The sequence below is a fragment of the Girardinichthys multiradiatus genome, chromosome X (assembly GCF_021462225.1).
Source record: "Girardinichthys multiradiatus isolate DD_20200921_A chromosome X, DD_fGirMul_XY1, whole genome shotgun sequence".
Lineage (NCBI taxonomy): Eukaryota > Metazoa > Chordata > Actinopteri > Cyprinodontiformes > Goodeidae > Girardinichthys > Girardinichthys multiradiatus.
Genome location: NC_061817.1, coordinates 8,588,037 through 8,613,935, shown reverse-complemented (window position 1 = coordinate 8,613,935; position 25,899 = coordinate 8,588,037). Strand labels below are relative to the sequence as shown.

The following is a 25,899-nucleotide window of genomic DNA, read 5'->3' as shown; positions in this document are numbered from 1 at the left end:
AAGAAACATAACCAGAAAAACATGAAACTAAAGCATAACCAGATCCAAAAACCAAACTTGACAAAACATGACCAGAAAATAAAGAGAAACAAGATTCAAAACTTCAACTGTGAAATAAGACCAACAAAACCCCAAAACACCCACAAATCATAATAGGCTGCACCTTTGCATCAACATTAGCCTGTTGAGACAGTTTAACATACAGTAAGGATGTCCTCTGAGAGACATGTCTCATAAACACATAAGGAAAAACCAAGGGAAACCCCTCAGAGCTGTAGGAGCTGTGGAGAGGAACGTTTGAGAATCTCTGTTCAGACTGTTGTTCTCATATTACACTCAAAATAAGTAGTGGAACAGTTTAACTATGTTTTTAGGAATATGTTTTTCAGGGTTTTTTTAAATGAAAAAATGACAATAGCAGTAATATTAATATTAGCAATAAATTTATTGATTTTATTTTAATTGTTAAAGATGCATTATTCATATGAACAGTTATTGTTGTTTTGTTAAGTATTATAAAAATGAGTAGTAATAATAATAATAATAATAACAGAATCTGTCAGCATGTTTTATGTGAATACATCTTAAATAAGTATTATACTTATCAAATGTTATTTAATTATACGAGGCAATATACAAGGCAATAACTTGTCAGATACTGTACTAGGGTTCTGCCACCTGCAGCTCTGGACCTGCAAATGATTCTTTGGACCTCCCACAACAGCTCTTAGTAACTTTGGCAAAAAATTATGACTAATGTTTTTAAATTTAGATATAATATCAAATGCAGGTTTTAGCAGGTTTTCTGTTTTTTAAATGGAATGATTACATGGTCTGCACGGTGGCGCAGTTGGTAGCACTGTAAGCACGGTACTCGGACTGTAATCGAACCCAGGTCCAGGGTGTACCCTGCCTCTCGCCCATAGACTGCTGGAGATAGGCACCAGCTTCCCTGCGACCCACTATGGAATAAGTGGTAGAAAATGACTGACTGACTGACATTGGATTTCTGCAACAGAATGACACCATTAATATTTTATCACATGTATTTTTGTTGTCAATAGGCTGGAAATGATGCACTTTTTTAAACATGATTTTCCACAAATAACGTTATATTGAAGAAAATGTATCTGTCATGCTTTTGTAAAAGTTTTACGTTTTTACAAATGTTTAATACAAATAAAACGTTGGTTCTTCAATAATAAATGATAATAAATTTCCTGTAACAGAAAAATTATAACTTTAAAAAAAGTCATGTAACTTTTGCGGCTCTAAACGAGTTTAAATTGGCTAAGCGGGGGGCTAAAATGGGTGTTTGGATTGTAAAGCCCCTTGTACTGTACAATTATAAAAAAAACATGCGCTTTTGGCTTTCTGGTACTTGTCGGGCCATACTCCAGTCCAGTAGGCGGCGTCAATACATGTTGCGGTTAGTTTGCTAGCTGCCGTTAAGCATCAATAGAACACGAAGAAAAAGCGAAATAAAGCCTAGGGAGAACCCGAAGATTTGTGAGTATATATAATTTAACTGTTGGACTAATAACTTTCTTTTTTCGTTTTGCAGTGACTTAATTTTACATTAAAACTGTCTTACTTTTCTCAAACCATATTTCCCTCAGTATAGGAAAATAAAAAAAGAACCAAAGCCGAAATGTATGCTCGTTAGCAGGCGGCCTGTTTCAGTAATCAGTAGCCTTATACTGTAACGTGTACCTTCTAGAAGCATCAGTATTTTATCCATATCAAGGGTTACAAGATTTACATAGAAGTAAAAGGAGAACTCAGACCCTAAGTGAAGATTTTCTTTTTATTCATGCTATCAAAACGTTTTTTTTTTTTTCGATAACGTGTGCTGTAAAGAGGAAACAAAATGACTGACCTCATGAACACTTGGTTGTTTTTTTAAGGCTGTATCGTACTGGGAGGTTCCTGGAGCGCATGCTATGCGGTTTCATATAAACATCCATGTTGCTGGTTGTGTTTTGAAAAACCGATGAAAGAAAGGAACATTTTAGTAATATATCTAAAAATATGTTTACTACAGTAATTAGGTTCATACAGGGACATGTATATAGATTGATTACATACAGAAAGATATATTTCAACTAGTCGTGCACCGTTATGAAATTTTGGGCTGATAACCGACATTTACTGATATTATATATATTTATACTTCCTATCCTTTCAATATCATGAAAAAAATTACCATACAGCTGACATTTGCTTTCATGTTTCAGTTGAACTTCCCACAGTCCTGGGCTGCATCATTTTCACTGTCAGATGCCCAAACAAATACCACATGGCAAACTCCTACCCTTCCCAAAACACAGACAAAGGACAACAAGCTGGACCAGTAAAAAAAGCATTGAAGTACAATAATGTCAATCTATTAAAAAGTGTGTTTATGTACAGTACAGGAGCCCATCAGCCTGTGGCACCGCTGAGATGTTACTCTAATAGTGGCCTTTAGCTTTTCTGCATTGTTGGCTCTGGCGTCTCTCATCTTCTTCTTGACATTACTCCTTTCTGGCTAATCGAGCATAGTGTCGGTGAATAAACCAGGTATTTGTACTTTTGGCCATGTAGACAGGTGCATAGTTCGGTTGGAACTAGTTCTAACATAATAATTCATCGGTTGGAATTATTATTGGATAATGAGGGAAGCATAATATTGCCCAGTAGTTGCCTACATTGACTTAAGACTCAAACACATTGGACCTATAAAAGCAGATGAAAGCACATGGCTCCCCAAAGCATCACTGACTATGGAAACTTCACATTTGTACTGAAGCAGCTTGGATTCTGTGCTTCTCCACTCTTCCTCCAGACACTAGAACCTTGAGTTCAAAATAAAAACCTAAATTTACTTTCATCTGAAAAGTGGACTTTCAACCACTGTGTAAATGTTTGTTTGTAACTCCGGTGCGACATGTGATGTTGTCTCTGGTTCAGGAATGGATTAACACAAGGAACATGACTGCTGTAGCCCATGTACTGGGTAGAACTGTTTGTGGTGACCCTTGAGGCACTGACTCCAGCTGCAGTTCATGCCTTTTGATTCTGATCAGAATTCTTCGATGCACCTTTTTCTACAACTCTTTTTTTCCTTTCACTCAACCTTCCATTAATGTGATAGATACAGCAATCTGGGAACAAACACCTTGTTTAACAATAGCGTTTTGCGGCTTACACTCCTTGTGTAGAGTGTCGATGACTGACTGTCGGGACAGTGGTCAAGTTGGCAGTCTTACCCATGATTGTGTAAAGATAACCATTTTTCTTATTAGAAAAGTTTTTTTCATTGGTTTTATGAAATGGTGTGATTTTCTGAGAAAGGGAAATTTTACGTTTTATCAGCAGTAAGCTATAATAGAGCTGGTCGATATGGGCAAAAAAACTAAACAAAAACAAATCACTATATATGTTACTGAATTGAAAGGTTGAAATATTTCACAGGGCAGTTTTAATTAAACAGTCCAGTCTCTAAGATGGCATCTGTTTTAATACCAACTGGATTTATTTAAATTTAAAATAAATTGTTATTAATTACTAATAGTATTTATATTAAAAATTTGCCGTAAACTAAACAAGCAATTCCCTGAAGCATTGTGGGACACAGAAAAAAAAACACTCAAGTGTAAAATAATTATACAAGCATAAAAAACATAGTATAAGTACAAAATTAATGAAGTTCAAAGGTTGAAATTTGTTCTCAATCTTGTAAAAATCTTTTAAAATATGGTGGCCCCATGTACTGCCTTATAGGCCTGTTTTATTGAATTTTAAAGCCTGCCTTTATCATTGTTGTCATTTTCTACTCCTCTATGAAACTTTGAAATTGTTTTATTGCCCGGACTAAGCTCCGATCATCAAAATTAAGAACAACAAAAACAAGCACTTGAAATATATCACTCTGTTATGAATCTAAATGAATTTCACTTTTTGAATTAAATGAACACAAAAATCGACGCTATTCTAATTTTCTGAGATGCACCTGCACTCTTTGTGCATGATCTTATAAGCTTCTGTCTCTACAGCATGCCAGAGATTTAAACCCAGCATGTCAGCCATACCAGATCAAAGCCCAGCTTCCACTGGCTCCAGTGGACTTGCTGATCTGTCCACCGAACACAAGAGAGGGAAACATTTAAATAGGACACTGTCGAAAAGCTCCAGGCGCGATTGTCGGATAAACATTGGCTTGGCCTTTAAAAATTGGCGTTCCCTCAAAGTGTCATATGGATTCAGGTCTGATGCAGAGATGGCCTTGAATCTTCTGGATGAGTAAGTTGTCTGTGTAAAAAGCTTCATTAGCTGCATCTTCAGAGCACTGTGCACTGTTCCATATGTTCGTGCATGGAAAAAAATCTGTTTTTCTTTCTGGCTTGCACTTTCACTGTGTTTGTCTCATTTGGATTCTTGGTTTACTTTGTGTTTAAATGCTACCCTATTTATTGTGTGCGCATCTTCCTCCCTGGGCCAAAAAGAGTGTTATGAAAGTACTGTCAATCATTTTTTCCCATATTGCTCTACTTATCCTGGAAATGTACAGCAGACACACAATGTAGAAATAAGACAATAGTATTAATCCTTTTTCTCCACTTACCAAAGTAATGGCCCCCTTTTGTTGTATACCTCTTTCCAGAAGGGAGATGTTGGTGACTGTTGAGCTTCACTAGGGTGTCGGTTGGTGTCTCTAGAAGGTAGACTATATTGCCAAAAGTATTCGTCTGTCTACTTTTACATGAAAATGAGCTTTGGTGACATCCTATTCTTAATCTATAATGTCCAATTTGTTGATGGACTCACCGCTCCCAGCAATAGCTACTTTAACTATTCTGTAAACTTCTTCCACAAGGTTTAGGAGTGTGTTCATAGTTAGATGAGAAAACCAGAATTGCAGCCTCCGTTCTAATTCATATCAAAGGTGTTCAAGAAGGTTGAGGTCAGGACTCTGTACAGGCCAGTCATGTCTCTCCACAGCAAACTTTATACAGCTGCAGCCACAGAAGAGCTTTTAACACTGGAATGTATTGATTTTGCGGTGCGACCCAATACTTTTGGCACTATAGTGTATGTGGTTCTGAAAATAATCAGTAGTACATTGCAAATAAATAGGGGATTACTGATGCTTTGTGTCTTAAAAGTCTGTCTAAACTAGGAGTTTTGTGTTTCGTTACTACTTCCTGCAATCTATAATCAAGCAATGTTTAATATTATGTCTGATTTTACTGTTATGATGGAATTATAATTAGGTCCAATAAAAGAGATTGGATTGGGTCTGTGAACAATTTTCTAGATAATTTTTTTCTTAACAGTAGCTATGTTGATGGAAAATACAATTTCTCAATTTTCCTTTAAAACTAAAAACTGTTTTTGGATCATTGACACACATTCAGAATGCAATTTTAATACTCTACAATTACTATTTGATTTGTGTTTTAGTATTACTAAGAAAACTTAGTACTTAGATTTGTATCAGTTCTGCTGCCCCTTTTTTTGCAACTCTCAGGCTTGGATAAAAAAAATACCAATTTCTGATTGGTGGTTATGTTTGGCTTTGACCTGCCAATTCGGATTTCTTTTTAAGAGCTATAATGGTCAGCATTCACCATATTTTAAAACACACCATGTTTGTGGCTGGCAGAAACCCCACACTGTAATTGTAATAAATTGTGTTGTAATAACTTCCACTCTGAAGAGTGTTGTTGCCACCTCAACCTAACCGGTCATCAGCTGATTTCACATTGCGTCTCTATGTTGTTAGCTGCCAAACTAACTAAAAATAGAAGATAAGGGAAAAGGGGTGTGTAATTAAAGACATTTCATAAAATGTAATTTGCATAATTTAAATAAACATTCTTGTTCCATTTTTATATTTTTTTAGCATTTGTGGTAAGGAAAAATAGATGATCGTAGGCAAAGTTTGTCAAGTTTAAAACAACTGTCAAAGAGATGGCAACGTTTTTCTGCACCAAATATTTTTTATGTGAAGCTAAAATGTATGTTGGGAATGTAGTTTAGATTTTATCCAAATTAAAAACATTAAACTCACTAATAGTTTTGTGTCATTTACACAGCTTAATTAAAGCCCAACTATATATTAAGTTTAAAATTTTAGTGGCATGGCAATATATTGATTAAGAAATATTAAAAATAGCCCTTAAATGCAACATTTGAAGTGAAACCAGGATGGGGCTAGACATGGATCCTTGAGGAATGCCACTTGCAAGTAGGTGACACTGAAGAAAGACAAATAGGATTATTTTTGTTGCATTCAATCATGACACTGGGTTTGGATACATTTTCTTTCAATTTTGATCTACCTGCTGAATAATTTTATATTCTCCGTTATTTGTCAGATCTTATGTTGTACATGTTGCTTTTTGGGGTTTGGCTTTCTCTGGCAGTGTGATAGTGTGGCGTATGTTCCACTGTAATGCATCATTTTCTTTTTTTTTTCCAATTTGTGTGTTTCTAAAAAAAATTAAGATTTTTGTTAGCTCCTTTTGATGATATATATATAGGCCAATACTAAGCTAATATCTAATTGTTTTTTGACTTTCTGTCTGTTTTCTGGAGAAGACTGAAGACATTACCTCCTGGGTCTGGTCCAACTCGAGCCAGTGATATGAAGCTAAAGACCTCTCAATCAGAAGTGAGAAAAAACTTGAGATTTTGTGGTTATTACTAATTTAAAGATTTAAATAATAAACTTTGTATGTGCAAGATATTTTAAAATGTTTATATGTAAATACCATGGTTTCTCATTCTCGCTGGCTTTCTGTGTTTCTACAGGTGCAAACTCTGATTGAGCAGGAGGTCCAGAAAGCAGTGGCAAACAGAGAAAGGGAGCTTCAGAGTGTTATACAACACATTCAAGACACAAACGATGAAATCCGCTTAGAAACTTCCATTCAGAAACTAGAGGTGAGTGAAATTATTAGTGTTTTCTTTGTTTCTGGTCATTATGTTTTTTAGCCTTCGTTTATTTTTCCTGTGATTTATTTGTGTTTTTTCGTATCTGAGTTACAATTCCTCAGTCAACTTTTAAGCATTTAATATTTGATAATGTTATTAAACATCTAACTCTTAGCTTGATTATCTTGTTCCACTGCATGTTATCTTGTTTGGTTCATGTCTTTCTGATTTTATTTTTTGAATGTTAAATCAGTTGTAAAGTCCCCTGATGAAGTGTTGACACAAGTTGAGCTTTTCCACATTTTATCAGGTTACAACGGCTTATTTCAGTGCCTGTATTTATAGTTTTATGGACATGCGGGAATCTGACCTATTGCAGACATTTTATTGACCTCTGACAAAGCCAGTGCAGAAGGCCTTCATCCTGACTTTAGATTAAAGAGAGGTAAAAATTCAGAACTAACTAAACTTTTTTCAACTTTTGTGTAATGTTGCTGTGCCAGTCTTTCCTAAATGTCCTGTGGTTCTGTTGATCAGCCGCCTTATGACGTCACAGCGGGGTGACATCTGTGTGGTCTGTATTGCTCCGATTTTTTAGCAAATTGAGAAATCACACAGAAACAGCACCAAAAAGCTTTAGGATCATTTTTTTTTATACTTTGGAACTTCTGGAATAATGTTCTTTTGACAGATGGGTCTAATAACGATTGTCTTGGATGCCAGAACCGAGGGCATCTGTGGCGTAAACAAAGTACAGCATTCCAGGAAAAGAACCTCATTGTGAAGCATGGAGGTAGAAGGGTTATGGTCTGGTGATGCTTTGCTGCAGCAGGACCTGTCCAGCCCCCCATCACAGAATCCACCTTAAATATTTCTGTGTATCAGAGTTTGCTCGAGGAAAATTGTGGGAAAATAAATTAAGCTCAGGCAGAACTGGACCCTCCAACACGACAACGACCCAAAACATACCAGCAAATCCACCAAGGACTGAGATGAGAATAAAAAAAAAGGAAAGTCCTGGGCTGAGTCAAAATAAATCTTTGTTGACATATTTTGCTTAATAATTTAAATTAGCTTAATGTTTTTGAAGCTTAATTGCAGTTTCCAGAGATGGATTTATGTAAGATTTGACATTAATATGTGACCATTTGTATCCCTGCGCCTTCGGGTTGGGGAGAGGTCTCTGACTATCATTTCAGCCTACGGGCCGAGTGGTAGTGCAGAGTACCCTGCCTTCTGGGCGTCCCTGTCGGGGGTGCTGGATAGTGCCCCTCCCGGGGACTCCATTATTCTGCTGGGGGACTTCAACGCCCACGTGGGGAACGACAGTGACACCTGGAGAGGCGTGATCGGGAGGAATGGCCTCCCCGATCTGAATCCGAGTGGTGTTTTGTTATTGGACTTCTGTGCTAGTCACGGATTGTCCATAACGAACACCATGTTCAAACATAAGGGTGTCCATCAGTGCACTTGGCACCAGGACACCCTAGGCAGGAGGTCGATGATCGACTTTGTTGTCGTATCATCAGACCTTCAGCCGCATGTTTTGGACACTCGGGTGAAGAGAGGGGCTGAGCTGTCCACTGATCATCACCTGGTGGTGAGTTGGATCCGCTGGAGGAGGAGAAAGCCGGACAGACTCGGCAGGCCCAAGCGCATAGTGAGGGTCTGCTGGGAACGCCTGGCGGAGCCCTCGGCCAGGGATGTATTCAACTCCCACCTCCGGGAGAGCTTCGACCAGATCCCGGGGGATGTTGGAGACATAGAGTCAGAGTGGACCATGTTCTCTGCATCTATTGTCGATGCTGCTGCCCATAGCTGCGGCCGTAAGGTCTGCGGTGCCTGTCGTGGCGGCAATCCCAGAACCCGGTGGTGGACACCGGCAGTAAGGGATGCTGTTAAGCTGAAGAAGGAGTCCTATCGGCTGTGGTTGGCTTGTGGGACTCCTGAGGCGGCTGACGGGTACCGTGAGGCCAAGCGTGCTGCGGCCCGGGCTGTGGCAGAGGCAAAAACTCGGGCCTGGGAAGAGTTCGGTGAGGCCATGGAGAAGGACTACCGGTTGGCCTCGAAGCGATTCTGGCAAACCGTCCAACGCCTCAGGAGGGGGAAGCAGTGCTCTGCCAACACTGTTTATAGTGGGGGCGGGAGACTGCTGACCTCGACTGAGGACATTATCGGGCGGTGGAAGGAGTACTTCGAGGATCTCCTCAATCCTGCCATCACGCATTCCGTGATGGAAACAGAGGATGGGGACTCGGGGTTGGACTCTTTCATCACCCAGGCTGAAGTCACCGACTTTAAAAAGCTTTAAAAAGGTTAAAAAGCTCCGCGGTGGCAAGGCTTCGGGGGTGGATGAGATCCGCCCTGAGTACCTCAAGTCTCTGGATGTTGTAGGGCTGTCATGGTTGACACGCCTCTTCAACATTGCGTGGCAGTCGGGGACAGTGCCTCTGGACTGGCAGACTGGGGTGGCGGTCCCCCTTTATAAGAAGGGGGACCGGAGGTTGTGTTCCAACTACAGGGGGATCACACTCCTCAGCCTCCCTGGTAAGGCCTACGCCAGGGTATTGGAGAGGAGAGTCCGACCGATAGTCGAACCTCGGCTTCAGGAGGAACAGTGTGGTTTTCGTCCCAGCCGTGGAACACTGGACCAGCTCTATACCCTCTACAGGGTGCTCGAGGGTTCATGGGAGTTTGCCCAACCGGTTCACATGTGTTTTGTGGACCTGGAGAAGGCATTCGACTGTGTCCCTCGTGATGCCCTGTGGGGGGTGCTCCAGGAGTATGGAATCGGGGGCCCTTTATTAGGGGCCATCCGGTCCCTGTACGAGCGGAGCAGGAGTTTGGTCCGCATTGCCGGCACTAAGTCGGACCTGTTCCCAGTGCATGTTGGACTCCGGCAGGGCTGCCCTTTGTCGCCGGTCCTGTTCCTAACTTTTATGGACAGGATTTCTAGACGCAGCCAAGGGCCGGAGGGGGTCTGGTTTGGGGACCAGTGGATTTCGTCTCTTCTTTTTGCGGATGACGTGGTCCTGCTGGCCCCCTCTAGCCAAGACCTACAGCATGCGCTGTGGCGGTTCGCAGCCGAGTGTGAAGCGGCTGGGATGAGGATCAGCTCCTCCAAGTCCGAGGCCATGGTACTAGACCGGAAAAGGGTGGCTTGTCCTCTTCAGGTTGAAGGGGAGTTCCTGCCTCAAGTGGAGGAGTTTAAGTATCTCGGGGTCTTGTTCACGAGTGAGGGAAGAATGGAGCGGGAGATCGACAGACGGATCGGTGCAGCTGCCACAGTAATGGGGGCGCTGTGCCGGTCCATTGTGGTGAAGAGAGAGCTGAGCCGAAAAGCAAAGCTCTCAATTTACTGGTCGGTCTACGTTCCTACCCTCACCTATGGCCATGAACTTTGGGTCATGACCGAAAGAACGAGATCACGGATACAAGCGGCTGAAATGAGCTTCCTCCGTAGGGTGGCCGGGCACTCCCTTAGAGATAGGGTGAGGAGCTCGGCCATCCGGGAGGGGCTCGGAGTAGAGCCGCTGCTCCTCCACATCGAGAGGAGCCAGTTGAGGTGGCTCGGGCATCTATACCGGATGCCTCCTGGACGCCTTCCTCGGGAGGTGTTCCAGGCACGTCCCACCGGGAGGAGGCCCAGGGGACGGCCCAGGACACGCTGGAGGGACTATGTCTCTCGGCTGGCCTGGGAACGCCTCGGGCTCCCCCTGGAGGAGGTGTCTGGAGAGAGGGACGTCTGGGCGTCTCTGCTGAGTCTGCTGCCCCCGCGACCCGGTCCTGGATAAGCGGAAGACGACGAACGAACGAACGATGTGACCATTTCCTATTAGAGCTAAATTGTTTTTAAAGGCATATTCCAATTTTTTCATGACTGTACATCTAATTTCTTCACTTTAAATGTGCAATAAGATGCTTCCCTGACAAAAAAAAATACCCCTTAGATTAATTGATAGATTTGAGACTGAGAAGATCTTCAATACGTAAACATCTTTAAATAGCTTATTCATTGCTGCATTTAATGGTCTCATGTTTGCGAGTCCAAGTCCTTCCCTGCGAAGTTTGTCAAGATGTATCACGCCACGCTTTTTAGATTTGTATTCATGAAAAATGTTGACAATCCTTTTCTTCATGTCATCTTTTGTTTTAGTCTGTGACCTAAAATCTGACTAAAATACATTAATGTTTGTGCCTGTAATGTGATCAAATGTGGAAAGATTCAAGGGGACAAAAACTGAAGGGGTAATCTCCCATAAATGGAGCTTTAAATGACCAATGTTATCTGTTTCTTCTTTCTTCCTCAGAATCGAATCAGTGCAATAGCGAGGAGAGCCGAGGTAGTTTTCTCCCACATAGCAAATACTCAGAAACAGGTTTGTATAAAATACTACCCAGTTTATTTTTATTTGTGATTCTGTATAAAAGCATTTTAATCTTAGCAATATGTCCCAAAGTTGAATCTATTCCTAAATTCTTGTAGAGTTCTCCATCTTCCACTGGTAACACTGACATCCTCAGGTATGTGGGACTCGCTCAGTTCCTAATCAGTGTTATGAAGAGCCTGAATTTGTGTGCGACTTGAATAAGTGTCGAGGTAATGAGCTTTGTTGTGAACTTTTTAGGGAAACCCCACAGCATGACACCGTGGAAGCAATGCCACAGAGTAAGAGCTCATCAAGCGAAATTACACAAGTATCTGAATTTAGATTGTTTGTTTTTAATTTGTTTGTTTTGGTTTAACCATAGTAGAGAAAAAAAAACCCAGCTGTGAAGCAAAAGGTGGGGAGCTTCTCCAAATGATGGTAAGTGTGCCTCCTTTCATCCTTGATTACTAAATCAATTTATGTTTATTCTTTAAATAAGTTTGATTTTTAACATATAGTTTTCATGAGGGATCAGGTTGTTTTTTTTAATCAAGCAGCTCCAATTTGCTTGACAAGTCTTGCATTTTGGGAAGGGTGATGGTGTACCTGAAATGTATCTTGATGCTTTTTATTTTGTTTTATGATGACAATACAATAATGCCCATCCCTGCTGTAGACCTTAAAGCTGTTAATTGAGCAGGTATATTAATGCAAATACAAAACAATCTTTCATTACCAAACACATTTTAGTTTAAGTTAGATGAAAACAGTGCTATGAAAACGTATTTTCCCCCCTTTTTGCTTTTTTGTCACATTGAACAAATTCTAATATCAAACAGGATATTCTGGGTAAAGATTAAAGGTAGCTTTGTTTCCTTTTAATGACATTTTATTTAAAAACAGTTTTTGTCTTTACTCAGGTTATGATTGTCTGATATTAAAATTAGTGAGATTATGGGCAGCAAACTTTCAGGCATAATTCTGTCCTGCAATGAGTTGACTCCTAATGCAGCGGCTTTTCATCGGTTTGTTCAGGAAATGACAAGAAATGCACTGAAGCTGTTGTGTGCTGATAATGAAGGTAAGTTAATTTCAAAGCAGTAAATATTTCAGCCTTTAAGGTTAAAAATGATTTACAGTATTTTGCTCTAGTATCTTTTTATGCAAAAATAATTGAATTAATTTATTATGTTCTAATGGCCCAATGCATTTCAACTAGTGAGAAAACTGAACATATTCATTTTGTTTTATGGCCTTGTGTGTGTTTTATATTGTTTCCTTTTTGTGTGAAGTGTTGACCACTGCTATGGCAGATTTAGAACCGCAGGAGCCTCCTCCTGTTCTTACTCCTTGGGGTTCTCCTGACTCTAAGGTAAAAACATATTTTTGTTTATTTAAATGTCAGTCAGTCAGTCATTTTCTACCGCTTGTTCCATAGTGGGTCGCGGGAGAGCTGGTGCCTATCTCCAGCAGTCTATGGGCGAGAATGTTATTTAAATGTTTTGAGTATTTATTTTTTTTAAACATTTAGGCATAAATTTGCTGCCTTCAATAAACAGTGAAGGTTTTATTTTATCAGCATCATATTTCAGGTTCAAACTTTCAAAATTAGAGAATTAGTACTTGTTCCATTAAAAGTAACCATAATGCATAATGATTAGAAAACGTTTGTACATTAAGAAGTTTGTGACTATTGTGTGGCTAACTAAGTAGAAGCTCCAACAACTGTTTTATAAAAATAAAAAGAGAATAGCCATTGTGCTCTAAGTGGATTGTTTTTGCCTTATAGGAAATAAACAGGGAACTAAAGGATCGGTGCTCAAGTAATGAAGGTAAGTTGCTTTGCAGATGTCTGACTTTCCCAGATAAAACCATGTTTACTCCTGCTAGTATAGATTGTGTGACCCTCGCACAATCCTAGTCACCACAAATTGAGCTGTTTTGACATCTCACAATATTCCCCAACAATTACAGGCATAGAATAAATCTTCTTATCTTCACTCATATAAGCGGTAGTATAGATTAAATTCAGTTAGTCGAACCGATCTGCATGTGAATAAAAGCTCTCTTGTTGCTCCCTTCCTGATCTTTCTCCTTGTTTATCTGTTATCTGCCCCAACGTTCGACGGCTGCTGTGGCAGATTTATGTGAGAAGAAGCCACCACCATGTCTCGTTCCCTTCGACTCTTCAGAGTGCATGGTAGGATCGGGGTCCATCAGAGTAAGGACACCACTTGATTACATCAGTAATTTAAAACTATTTTGAGACGTCTGTGTACTTGTACCATGGATTTATGTATATTGTTTACTTGTTATATATGAAATGTTATCACTGATTATTGTTGTGCTTATGTCACCTTGTTTGTTCTTTGTTCAATGATTTTTCAAAGCAAGAATTGGGTGCATAAGTTTAAACTTATGGTGGATTTTCCCTAACACACTCAGTGAAAATTATACATACAGGCTATTATATGCATAAACAACTAATGCTATTTGTATAAATTCCTCTACTCTTATCCTACTCTTATCACAAATGACACAGCTCATTTGAATTGATTTGTTGCCTGGCATGGACCCGGCTTTTAGACATTGTTTGCAAATTTTCAATTGGGTTAAGGTCAGGACTTTCCAGACGCTTAATGTTGGCTTCCTTTATCCCTTCCAAAACCAGTTTTAATTCATGTCAGGGATCATTGTCCCGTTGGAAGAAGTTCCAGTCGCTGGGCTGATTATTTAAATTCAGGGTTGTCCTTTTCCCTCGTTATTTTATCTACTGCCTGTGGACATGGCAGTAAGAGAAACCCACAGGGTGATACTGCCATCCCCATGTTTGGCAGTTGAAGTGTTCTTAGGGTTCAAAACATCACCTTGACTCCTTTAAAAAAAAACCTGTCACTGGGGCCTAATAGCTTTATCTCTGCATCGTTTCACTATAAAACATTACATTTTACTTGTCCATGTGGGCAGTTTCTGTTTTCAGAATAGCTTGAAGGCACCAGTTGTAGTGCAGGGCTTCTTTCTTGTCTAGTTCAAGAACACCCTGAATATTTTGCTTTCATTGAAGGGTAGCATTTAGGATCCCAAAAAGGAAACCCTAAAACACATAGCAAAACTGGAAAAGGTAAAGCAGACTGACATTGAGGGTCCACATATCCAGGCAGAATTTTGCCAGAAGCTTATTGGTGGCTATACAAAGTGTGGGTATGAGATGCAACTTGCTAAGAGCCATTTAAATGAGTAGGAGTGTTTTTACATTTGAGTGTGTATGCATTATTTGGACCGTGTGGATAACAGAAAATACATTTAAACCTGTGCTAGGTGCACATTGGGATTTGGTATTTTGTTTTTACAAAAATCATTGAATATTTTAAATACATCTACAGTGCTGCAGGAATTGTACGCTTCTTACTGAAACTGTATACAGTATGTTCATCCAACTGAGCTCTCAATCAAACATCTTTTCATAAGATTTCATTTCATGGTTTTTATTTTTTTATCTGTTGCCTTTATTTTCTTTTGGGTTGTCAAATTCAGAAACTTGCCAGCACAATAAAAAGAGAGGTAACAGATTTCCAAGAAGAAGACTACAATGACAAGAAGCTAGAGCATTTTGAGGAGCCAGTGGCTAAAAGGATAAAAAAAGATGATTCCCCTCCCAGCCAGAGCAGCAGTCCTCCGCTCAAAGAAATAGAAGGCATAGAACCAATGAAGGATGTTGAGGTATTACACATGCACCACAGATGGAAAATGGGCATATTTTTGTTTTGCAAGTTTCAAAACATCTTCTCTTTGTTTTTGCTCCAAATAGGATATGTTCTTTTATCCGCCTCTTCCCAACATCCCCTTCCCTTCCGTCCTGAAGATGGAAGCAGCATCGTATAGTTTGCCTCAAAGAGTAGACGTAAATCTTGCCTTCATTAGGAACCCAACTCGAATATCCGTTCTCTGGAACGTGGAGGACAAAAACCCCTGTGCGCCGCCTATGGAAAGTTACACGTAAGAAAAAACACTGGACAAATATTTAGTGAAATTATTGTGAAGGCAAGGAGTTTGTCATCACATTTCCTCTCTCCCTGCTGCAGCATCCTCCTGACGATGGAGACCTTTAAAGGGAGTGGCGTCTTCCTCAAGTGGGATACTTACGATAAACTGGAGGCCAAGTCTCTGCCCATGTGTGCTCTGATCAATAAGTACAAGCGTGGCCACAGGTTGTGTGCGGCTGTAGTGGGCAAAGACATATTTGGCCGATATGGACCCTATAGTAAAGTTGCTACAGCGATCCTGCCTGATTAGTTAAGAATAGAAATTTAGAATATTTAGAATAGAAATAATTTTTTTACACAAACAGATCTCAGTTTAATTAAAACAAAACAAATGCACATAAAATATTTAGCTTCATATAGAGGACATATACAAACCTACAGCTGGGTGTTACTGATTAAGATGGTGGAGCAACAACATGGTACTGTTTCTTTAAAAACAAAGTAGCAAGATTTGAACTAAATGTTGGATTTTTTTTTTTATTGTTTGCAATAAAGTTCATATTTTAATGTTGCATATTGTTCTCCTTTGCAAAGTAAAACAAATGATTTTTTTAATGTGAATTTTGTTTATCATTAAAAGGGTTGTTAGACTATACCTGGTTAATTACTGGCCTTTTTGGGGTTGTACTTGAAATACTTTTTAAGTTAACATTCAGGTAATTACAAGGAGTTTAACTTTCATAATAAAAATAATTGGTAGCATAACACCAGCAGGTGTATGTTCATATGGTTAAAACGGTCAACCTGTACTACGTCAAATTAGGCTCGTTTTCTTGGTTTAGGCCAGTTAGAACATTTGCACGTCAGTTTTCTACACTAATGTTATTGTGTTAGAAACAACAAACAGCTTTGTCTGCTCGTGTTTGAGTTCAGTACTTTAAGAGTCATCCAGCAGGTTGTTATGCTTTTAAACGTCATACATTTTTCCCAAAAAAATCCCTTTACATCCTTAGTCGATATGAACCTATAACAAGTACTTTGCAGATGTATTAATGCAAGATAATTTTTTTTTTTTTTGCATTTTTCACATTACACCCACAAATTTTAATATACATTACTCACAAAAAGGGAAATCCGCCTATCAGGTGGAGTTTCAGGATGAACCTAAACTGCTCTATAACCTTTACAGGTGAACTTAATGTGACCTATAAACTTTTGAATGTCCAACTGTTAAGTGTTTCAGTACTTTTTGCACAACTTGCCGTTTTCTAACAAGGAGCTTAACAACAAAATTCACAGCAGGTGTTTGATTAATGAATCGATCTATAAATTTCCTGGTTCAATCAGAATTGGTATTTAAACAGTCCTCATCATGCTGGTCACATTTTGACATGAGACTAAGACGACACCTAACAATTGATCAACAGTACCTCACCAGTGAGGCTTAAAACAGGATCTTCTCAGACAGAAGTGGCCACTGATCTAAAAATGTCACAGAGAGTCATTAGCAGGTTGCTACAAAGAGACAGGAGTGGACGTCCTAGGCAACATCCCACACTGAAGACTGCTTCATTGTGAACTACAGGTCCTTCTCAAAATATTAGCATATTGTGATAAAGTTCATTATTTTCCATAATGTCATGATGAAAATTTAACATTCATATATTTTAGATTCATTGAACACTAACTGAAATATTTCAGGTCTTTTATTGTCTTAATATGGATGATTTTGGCATACAGCTCATGAAAACCCAAAATTACTATCTCACAAAATTAGCATATTTCATCCGACCAATAAAAGAAAAGTGTTTTTAATACAAAAAACGTCAACCTTCAAATAATCATGTACAGTTATGCACTCAATACTTGGTCGGGAATCCTTTTGCAGAAATGACTGCTTCAATGCGGCGTGGCATGGAGGCAATCAGCCTGTGGCACTGCTGAGGTCTTATGGAGGCCCAGGATGCTTCGATAGCGGCCTTTAGCTCATCCAGAGTGTTGGGTCTTGAGTCTCTCAACGTTCTCTTCACAATATTCCACAGATTCTCTATGGGGTTCAGGTCAGGAGAGTTGGCAGGCCAATTGAGCACAGTGATACCATGGTCAGTAAACCATTTACCAGTGGTTTTGGCACTGTGAGCAGGTGCCAGGTCGTGCTGAAAAATGAAATCTTCATCTCCATAAAGCTTTTCAGCAGATGGAAGCATGAAGTGCTCCAAAATCTCCTGATAGCTAGCTGCATTGACCCTGCCCTTGATAAAACACAGTGGACCAACACCAGCAGCTGACACGGCACCCCAGACCATCACTGACTGTGGGTACTTGACACTGGACTTCTGGCATTTTGGCTTTTCCTTCTCCCCAGTCTTCCTCCAGACTCTGGCACCTTGATTTCCGAATGACATGCAGAATTTACTTTCATTCAAAAAAAGTACTTTGGACCACTGAGCAACAGTCCAGTGCTGCTTCTCTGTAGCCCAGGTCTGGGGAATGTGGCACCTGTAGCCCATTTCCTGCACACGCCTGTGCACGGTGGCTCTGGATGTTTCTACTCCAGACTCAGTCCACTGCTTCCTCAGGTCCCCCAAGGTCTGGAATCGGCCCTTCTCCACAATCTTCCTCAGGGTCTGGTCACCTCTTCTCGTTGTGCAGCGTTTTCTGCCACACTTTTTCCTTCCCACAGACTTCCCACTGAGGTGCCTTGATACAGCACTCTGGGAACAGCCTATTCGTTCAGAAATGTCTTTCTGTGTCTTACCCTCTTGCTTGAGGGTGTCAATAGTGGCCTTCTGGACAGCAGTCAGGTCAGCAGTCTTACCCATGATTGGGGTTTTGAGTGATGAACCAGGCTGGGAGTTTTAAAGGCCTCAGGAATCTTTTGCAGGTGTTTAGAGTTAACTCGTTGATTCAGATGATTAGGTTCATAGCTCGTTTAGAGACCCTTTTAATGATATGCTAATTTTGTGAGATAGGAATTTTGGGTTTTCATGAGCTGTATGCCAAAATAATCCGTATTAAGACAATAAAAGACCTGAAATATTTCAGTTAGTGTGCAATGAATCTAAAATATAAGAATGTTAAATTTTCATCATGACATTATGGAAAATAATGAACTTTATCACAATATGCTAATATTTTGAGAAGGACCTGTAGTAGAATCATCACTTGGACTTGAATATTAGTTTATAAAAACATGGCTGTTTTTGCCCATTAATTTCCCCTAACTTAACATTATGTTTTCTCTCCCTTGCCTATTAGAAATGAATGATCACACCTTTTACCACAACAGTAAAATTTGTATACATACTTTGAATTGGTCAAGATAATATTTATTTACAGCTTCAACATAAGAAGACTATAGACAGACATATTGGCTGGACAAAAATTAAAACTAGACAAATTTACAGATACCTCATTACAAAACACCACAGGGAAAATCGTTTTTAGGCTTAAAAATTAAAAGATACTGTCAAACTTTCAAGAACATGTTGTTTAAACATAGGTCATTCAATTAAGATAAGTATTCAACATAAATACAATGTGCTTATTTTTAAAATCTAAAATAAATAATAGTATAACAACAATTGGTGTAATTCCACCTGTAAATAAACACTGAACAAATTGCAGAGTTGTGAAAAACTTCAACAAGTCATCTTCCCTCAACAGGCCTTACAAATAAAAGCTGCTGATGTGTTTGGACATCCACAGCAAACATGGTGAAACCACCTCAAGCACACATCACAGGATATCTGCAGAACAAAAAGATTTAAATTTATTGTAATATTTCACCTGTCATGTAGGTACACACATAGCATATATTTTAATGTTTCATCTACTATTAAGACTTATTGCCTAAGAGTGGAAAATATTTGATCTTGGGATCTATATGCAAGATTAACAGTGTTAATAGGGAAAGTCAGTTAATCATCAGTTTACTTACTACAGTTGACTGATGCAAGGCTCACCTTGAATGATCTGTATTTTATACAGGAGCTCCTTTGTGGCCCTTTGGGAGAAAGTCCCAGTCACAGCAACTAACTTGTCTGTTTACTGTTTTCTTCAAGCCATATCTGGAACTTATGTACACTGACAACATCATAGTGTGTGTCAGTGCTTATTACAATACACTTACAGACACTCTCCATCCATAATAATTCATCACAGGCAAACATTATTTTGTGCCAAATCCAACAAATAATTGGGACTCAACAAATTCAAAAACATTTTTGAATAATTAGCCTTCTACTTCTACTTAAAATATATGTAGCTGTCTTTCATATACACACTAACACAAAAGTAAATGTTTGGATTTTGGGGCTTCCTTCTTTCTTTGTGTGACATGAGGCCATATCCCAATGGATGTCTTCATGGGAGGTACAGTCACACATGTCTGCTTCAAATGCCAAATAAGCACTTGGGAACTCCTTAGCCTGCACAGTCTGGTCCAGGAGCTACACAAAGCACTTTCCTTGCACCTCTGAATTTTATTTAAAGTGTTTAATTTTTATTTTAACATCATTCTAGCAGCAATAGTATTACCTATTAACTTTTTTGTACTTTATGATTTCATGTATAAAATATTTATCTTAAAGTGTCAACATTTTCTAGAACACTGTATTGAGAATTATGATTATACCCAAATGATGCTGTTCTTCTCTTTGGGATCGTCTTTCTGTCCACAGATGCAGCAGATATCTGTCAAGTCATCTGCAAGGATGAAAGTGGTTATAAACTAATTGTCCAGTTTGCAAACTTTAGTACATACCCTAGAAACACAGATAGTTTTACTTTACGGAGCTAAACGGACCTTTAAATGATGTAGTTGTTATCTTTTATGAGAGCTACTTTTGTTACCCACCTGATGCTTCCAGCACAGTGACTGCAATCTGCCAACGTAGCATTTCCACATCCTTACGTCCGGCAGGAAAAACAGGATGTTGTCCATCAAGTATTTTCTCTTCAAACTGAAGTACAAACACAAAACACATATAGCCCAACATGTATCTCAAGTGAATATAGGAGTACATTTTTAATACGTTTATGGCAAACACACCGCAAGAGCTGGAGTCAGGTTGTAGGGGATGTGGAAGTGTGTTGCACTCCCACCTTGACACATTCAGGCCCTGTTTCTTCACAAGAGCTCTAAAAAACAGCAAGGTATTAGCAATTATCTAACTGAAACATGCCTGTTTCATGCAGAACAGTAAGCTTGCTTTGACAAATAACTTTGAAAAATAAACATATTTAGGTAAAGTTCCTTGCGTTCCTTTCTAACTTACCAAAAAATAAAAAATAAAAAATAGCATACATCAAAGATATTTACTTGTGTATATGATTTGACCAATTTGTTATGTAATTTTGCTTCTTGGTACATCCTGGAGGATTTGTGCCATATAAATAAACACAATTTAAATTTATAGAATTATCCTGCCATCACATTTTTATTGATACAACTCAAAGAAATACAAAGCATGACAGGAGAAATAACTGATAATGCAAAGGATACACATTTGTTTTCAAGGACAATTATGTGCCATTTATGATGTTGATGTTTGCAATTAAAAGTCTTGCCATTTTATAGACTAAAAAGGCTGTATATCACAGCAATTACAATGTGATACGTTATACCACGGACAGCCTGCATCCACACTTGAAAAGGCATGCTTAGTCATCGAACATATTGAAAAATAAACGTCTCTATGTTGGTCTGATGTAGAGCTACTGATGGTCTCAAAAAATTATCCAAATTATTTCATTCTCAACTACCCAAAAATACTAAAACTTTGTCATGAAAATAAAAAATCACAAAACACACACATACCTTGATATTTCTTGACATCTCTTCAACTTCTGACTACTTTCCCCAAGTGAGTCCAGAGGAAGAGATTTTCTCTGTTTTGGAAATGTAATCTGAAAAGACATCAACAGATATGATTTGGCCACTAACTGTCTGCCTTGTATTGCTTTAAAGGCACATGAATGTAAGATACACAAGTCAAATCTACCAAATATTGAGGAAATGTATGTAAACCTCTGCACTATACCAAAGAAGAAAAAATCTCATTATTCTGGCATTTAGCAAAAAGAAAACATTTTGTTAATCCCCACCGACCTAAAACAGAAAAACAAAGTTCTGTCTTAGTTTATGACAAAGTGAAAAAAAGGTTTTCTTTTTATACAGTGTAAGTAAATAGCTAGTTACAACTGTGTGCATTCATATAAATCCAGAATGTGAAAACAATCCAACATGGACAATATAAGAAAATCTTGTGCTGTTCTGGAGGCTTGTGGGTAGTGGTCCTAACTGGAAGTGGGCACCCAGATAAAACTTTGGCTAGAGTAATGGGTCAGCTCCTATTGGGTAATAGAGCAATCAAAATAGGCTTCATGGACAAAACATGTTACTGTCTGCTTTGCTAAAGGAGTGGTACCAAATCTGAGAGAACTGGGGTTTCATAATGTTTTGTTAAATGTATTTACTATGTTGATGTAAAACTTAATGGATATGACATTGTTTACTATTTTGTTTTTGACAGGTCTGATAAAACCCATCATCAGTGGATATTCTCAAGGCAATATTACCTTCGGTCAGAATGTCACTATTACATGTTCAGTGCCTGATGGACAAGCTGGAGGAACATTTGTCTTCAAGAACACACCAGGCACATTAAATCTGACTGTAAACTCAATCAGTAGCTCTGCTACTTTCCATATTCCTCAGGTCAGGTTTGAGGATGAAGGATCATACCACTGCCAGTTCAAAATTAAGGTTTATGATGAAGAGTTTAGTACACAATTTAGTAATCCTGTCCAGCTGAATCTAACAAGTATTTTAATATTAAAATAGATTTTATAGTTTAATTGAATAGACCCTCAGGTTGGTTTAATGTCACAAAAAACAAAACTTTGGTTTCATTTTCTTAGTGATTCTTCAAAACCAAACATCACTATAGATCCTGCAGGTGCGATTACGTGGGATCAGCTCATTACCATCACTTGTTCCATCTCAACTAAACTTTTAGCTGGATCATTCACTCTGAAGAAGATCTCAGCCTCCTTCAATCTGACCTATTCATCAAGTACCAACTCCTCCACATTAAGATTTCTTGAAGCCAGCGAATGGCATGCGGGACATTATCATTGTTATTATGAGAAAACAGTGAAGAATAAAACTTTTACCTCCCCCCAAGTGATGATGTCAAAATATCTGTAATAATTGAATAAATAACACATGAGATTGTTTTTCTGACTATCTCCCCAAGATACTTTTTTCTCATTCTCTAAAATACAAAGATGTGATCTGATAGCTAGATTTAAATAGTCCGTTTTGAGAAAGCTGATCCAACAGTAAAGTGGAAGAAAAAACATGTATAAAAGATTATTGACTATTAATGAACCCACAGACATGTTTTTTTTTTTTCCAGAGAACGTGGGGTTTAACTTTACTTGTGACGTGCCATTGTTAAAATATCCAGGATGAGCTGTAAGATGGTTGAGGGTAGTTATTATTTATTCACCCGCTATTAATTCTTCATGGTTTATTTCTTCATATTTTACATTAAATCTTAGCTGGGATAAAATATGATTTTATGATTTTTAGATTTAGAGCATGTTTATATTTGTCATTTTTTATTGTTATTGTGATTATTCAATGTCAGTATAACGTGTTTATGTTTTTATTGCCTGGTTGGGATTTTCAATAAAACTATCCTTGCTGTAGTTATGAGGATTACTGGTGCAGAGAAAGGGCTGGCAGAATCAGTCGGTCAGAGGCCGGGTCAGACAGCCAGTAAAAAACTGCCTGAATAGGTACCAGAATCACAATAACATTTATTAAATGGGTATTTTTCAATATACATTTTGATCTTAGTAAGAAGAAAAGGCCTTTGCTCATATACTGTGTATGTTGCATTTCTTAACAGACAGAGAAAGTTGTTAACTTCAGATGTTTCAAATATAACGAAGCTTTTTCCTGGGACTTTATCGCCCTCTCCCTGTCATCGTTTGTGCTGCAACTATGATCATCCTGAATAAACAAATAATCATCATCTGCACAAATAAGTGACTACAAAACAAATAGAAGGCATATGTATGTGTTACATTAAATAAAATATTTTTCCTTGTTTATTTATTAGGTTTTTAGTGTAATATTGCAATTTTGTTTAAATTAAGAGAAATGATAAAACTATTAAAATGGCACACATATATTGAGATTAATTCCTAGCTTTTTTTTTAATTCTACTGTATAATACTGGATGTAGTAATAATCCTGGGGCCTGTATATTTATTATCAGTTCCACTATAGCCAGCACTGCTATATATTTTTTATTTCACAATTTCATACTTATCCACACCCAAATTAACTTACAGAATTCCGCTTTCTTTATATGACCGTAGAAATTTAAATACAAAATATTGACCTTGAACTGCAGTAGAAGTCTTATCAGGAGGTTCCACCAATTATGAAACAACAAAAAGTTGAAACTTGTTAAAATTTTTGCAGTGTGGTACAGGGCCATTTTGCAATTATTTTGGCATTGGGACTAAGTTAGACCAGCTCTATTTCAAATTCTTCAACTCTTGCAGTCTTAAAATGTGATTTGGAATATCCTACAGTATATGCCTTTTATTTAAAGCAACCTTTTAGAACTGTATCTTATTTCTGTACCTTCATATTTGTAAATAAATAAACGTGTCTTAATGTGTTGTTTGACATTTCAATTCCTTTCTATTTTAATTTGAAGGTATCTTGTAGAATAATTTTATGATTGCCTATGTTTGTTTATCCTTATATATTCTTAGAGTTCTTAGAGTTAAGTTTAAATGCAATCTGTGTGTGACCTGTGTATGACGTGTGGGACATCCGTGCATGTGTAATTGGTGACCTAGAGGTTAACTTGGAAGTTATCTGGGTAGACATCTCGACTCCTCTGTGATGAACATTTCCCCATTTGCCTGTTAAAGCACTGAAGATGACCAACAGGAATTGAGCAGGAAGGAAGGTGGAAGCCATTGTCAGGTCAGACGGATCGTCACCTCAAAAGCAGGACAAAAGCATTTAATTTTTTTTTTTATCATAGTAGGAACATAAGTCCGTTTGGAGGGGAAGCGGGGTGAAACAGATGCTTCTGGATAAGATGCTAGAGTTCAGAAGGTTACCACATTCCAACGGTGTGTGGCTTGTGTATGTGTGGCTGCAGGGGAGGAGGGGATTTGGTAATGAGTATAATAGATGTGTAGTAGATGTGTTCTGGAGTGTCATTGTAAAGCTGATGGTTTTGGTCTGGCAACCTCCTGTTGCAACAGCTGTTTAATCTTACAACAACCATCTGATGTGTCACAAGATTATTTAAAGGTGTAATTTCCAGCAGATATTATAAGTCCAAAAAGTTTTTGAACACTGAAGTGTAAAATATCAAAATCAAGGAATGATGTTAAAAACCAAAAATATAAGGACTGATTAAAATACAAATCAATGTAAAAGCATCTGTCGTTGTTAAGCATTATTAGATTTTAGTCATTTAGAAAACCGAAGATGAGCATAAAGTCTGAAAAATTAAACAGTTTTCCACACTCAATTTTCATTTATCCAGACCTGGGAGAAAAAGAATATTCCACATTTATAACCCAGCACAAAAAATATGAAAGAGAAGACAGATGGAATAACAAAGAGCAGTGAGACAGAAGCAGTTTTAATGTTTTTTTATTTATTTAGTTATATTTAAATTAGCTGAACTGTTGAGATTTAATCTTTAATCAGGACAAGACTAAATAACATCATATCTGATGTACTTACAGTACAGACCAAAAGTTTGGACACACCTTCTCATTCAAAGAGTTTTCTTTATTTACATGACTATGAATATTGTAGCTTCACACTGAAGGCATCAAAACTATGAATTAACACATGTGGAATTATATACTGAACAAAAAAGTGTGAAACAACTGAAAATATGTCTTATATTCTAGGTTCTTCAAAGTAGCCACCTTTTGCTTTGATTACTGCTCCACACACTCTTGGTATTCTGTTGATGAGCTTCAAGAGGTAGTCACCTGAAATGGTTTTCCAACAGTCTTGAAGGAGTTCCCAGAGATGCTTAGCACCTGTTGGCCCTTTTGCCTTCACTCTGCGGTCCAGCTCACCCCAAACCATCTCAATTGGGTTCAGGTCCGGTGACTGTGGAGGCCAGGTCATGTGGCGCAGCACCCCATCACTCTTCTTCTTGGTCAAATAGCCCTTACACAGCCTGGAGGTGTGTTTGGGGTCATTGTCCTGTTGAAAAATAAACGATGGTCCAACTAAATGCAAACTGGATGGAATAGCATGCCGCTGCAAGATGCTGTGGTAGCCATGCTGGTTCAGTATGCCTTCAATTTTGAATAAATCCCCAACAGTGTCACCAGCAAAGCACCCCCACACCCTCACACCTCCTCCTCCATGCTTCAAGGTGGGAACCAAGCATGTAGAGTCCATCCGTTCACCTCTTCTGCGCCGCACAAAGACACGGTGGTTGGAACCAAAGATCTCAAACTTGGACTCATCAGACCAAAGCACAGATTTCCACTGGTCTAATGTCCATTCCTTGTGTTCTTTAGCCCAAACAAGTCTTTTCTGCTTGCTGCCT

The 25,899-nt window shown here is 38.5% G+C and overlaps 1 protein-coding gene and 1 long non-coding RNA gene across 4 annotated transcripts; one reads left to right on the top strand and one right to left on the bottom strand.

The window, feature by feature from the left end:
* The first annotated feature begins 1,394 nt into the window (after positions 1 to 1,394).
* LOC124862331 (activating transcription factor 7-interacting protein 2-like) lies at positions 1,395 to 15,846 on the top strand. Of its 3 annotated transcripts, none has more exons than XM_047356180.1 (15): positions 1,395 to 1,509; positions 4,038 to 4,284; positions 6,586 to 6,658; positions 6,799 to 6,930; positions 11,232 to 11,300; positions 11,408 to 11,445; positions 11,550 to 11,590; positions 11,674 to 11,729; positions 12,327 to 12,372; positions 12,584 to 12,663; positions 13,081 to 13,123; positions 13,433 to 13,512; positions 14,826 to 15,011; positions 15,100 to 15,287; positions 15,374 to 15,846. In XM_047356180.1, the coding sequence occupies exons 2-15, from the start codon at positions 4,061 to 4,063 to the stop codon at positions 15,582 to 15,584; spliced, it is 1,467 nt and encodes a 488-aa protein (XP_047212136.1). In that variant the 5' UTR covers positions 1,395 to 1,509; positions 4,038 to 4,060; the 3' UTR covers positions 15,585 to 15,846. The 3 variants fall into 3 exon arrangements, with proteins under 3 accessions (XP_047212136.1, XP_047212134.1, XP_047212137.1); XM_047356178.1 differs by having other exon boundaries at positions 14,811 to 15,011; XM_047356181.1 differs by lacking the exon at positions 4,038 to 4,284 and having other exon boundaries at positions 1,412 to 1,509; positions 14,811 to 15,011.
* Positions 15,847 to 18,639: 2,793 nt separating this feature from the next.
* On the bottom strand, positions 18,640 to 20,443 carry LOC124862191. Its single transcript, XR_007036884.1, has 3 exons — positions 20,133 to 20,443; positions 19,911 to 19,981; positions 18,640 to 19,023 (listed from the first exon to the last, which is right to left on the bottom strand). It is a non-coding gene; the product is annotated as an uncharacterized LOC124862191 (long non-coding RNA).
* Between the last annotated feature and the right edge of the window lie 5,456 nt (positions 20,444 to 25,899).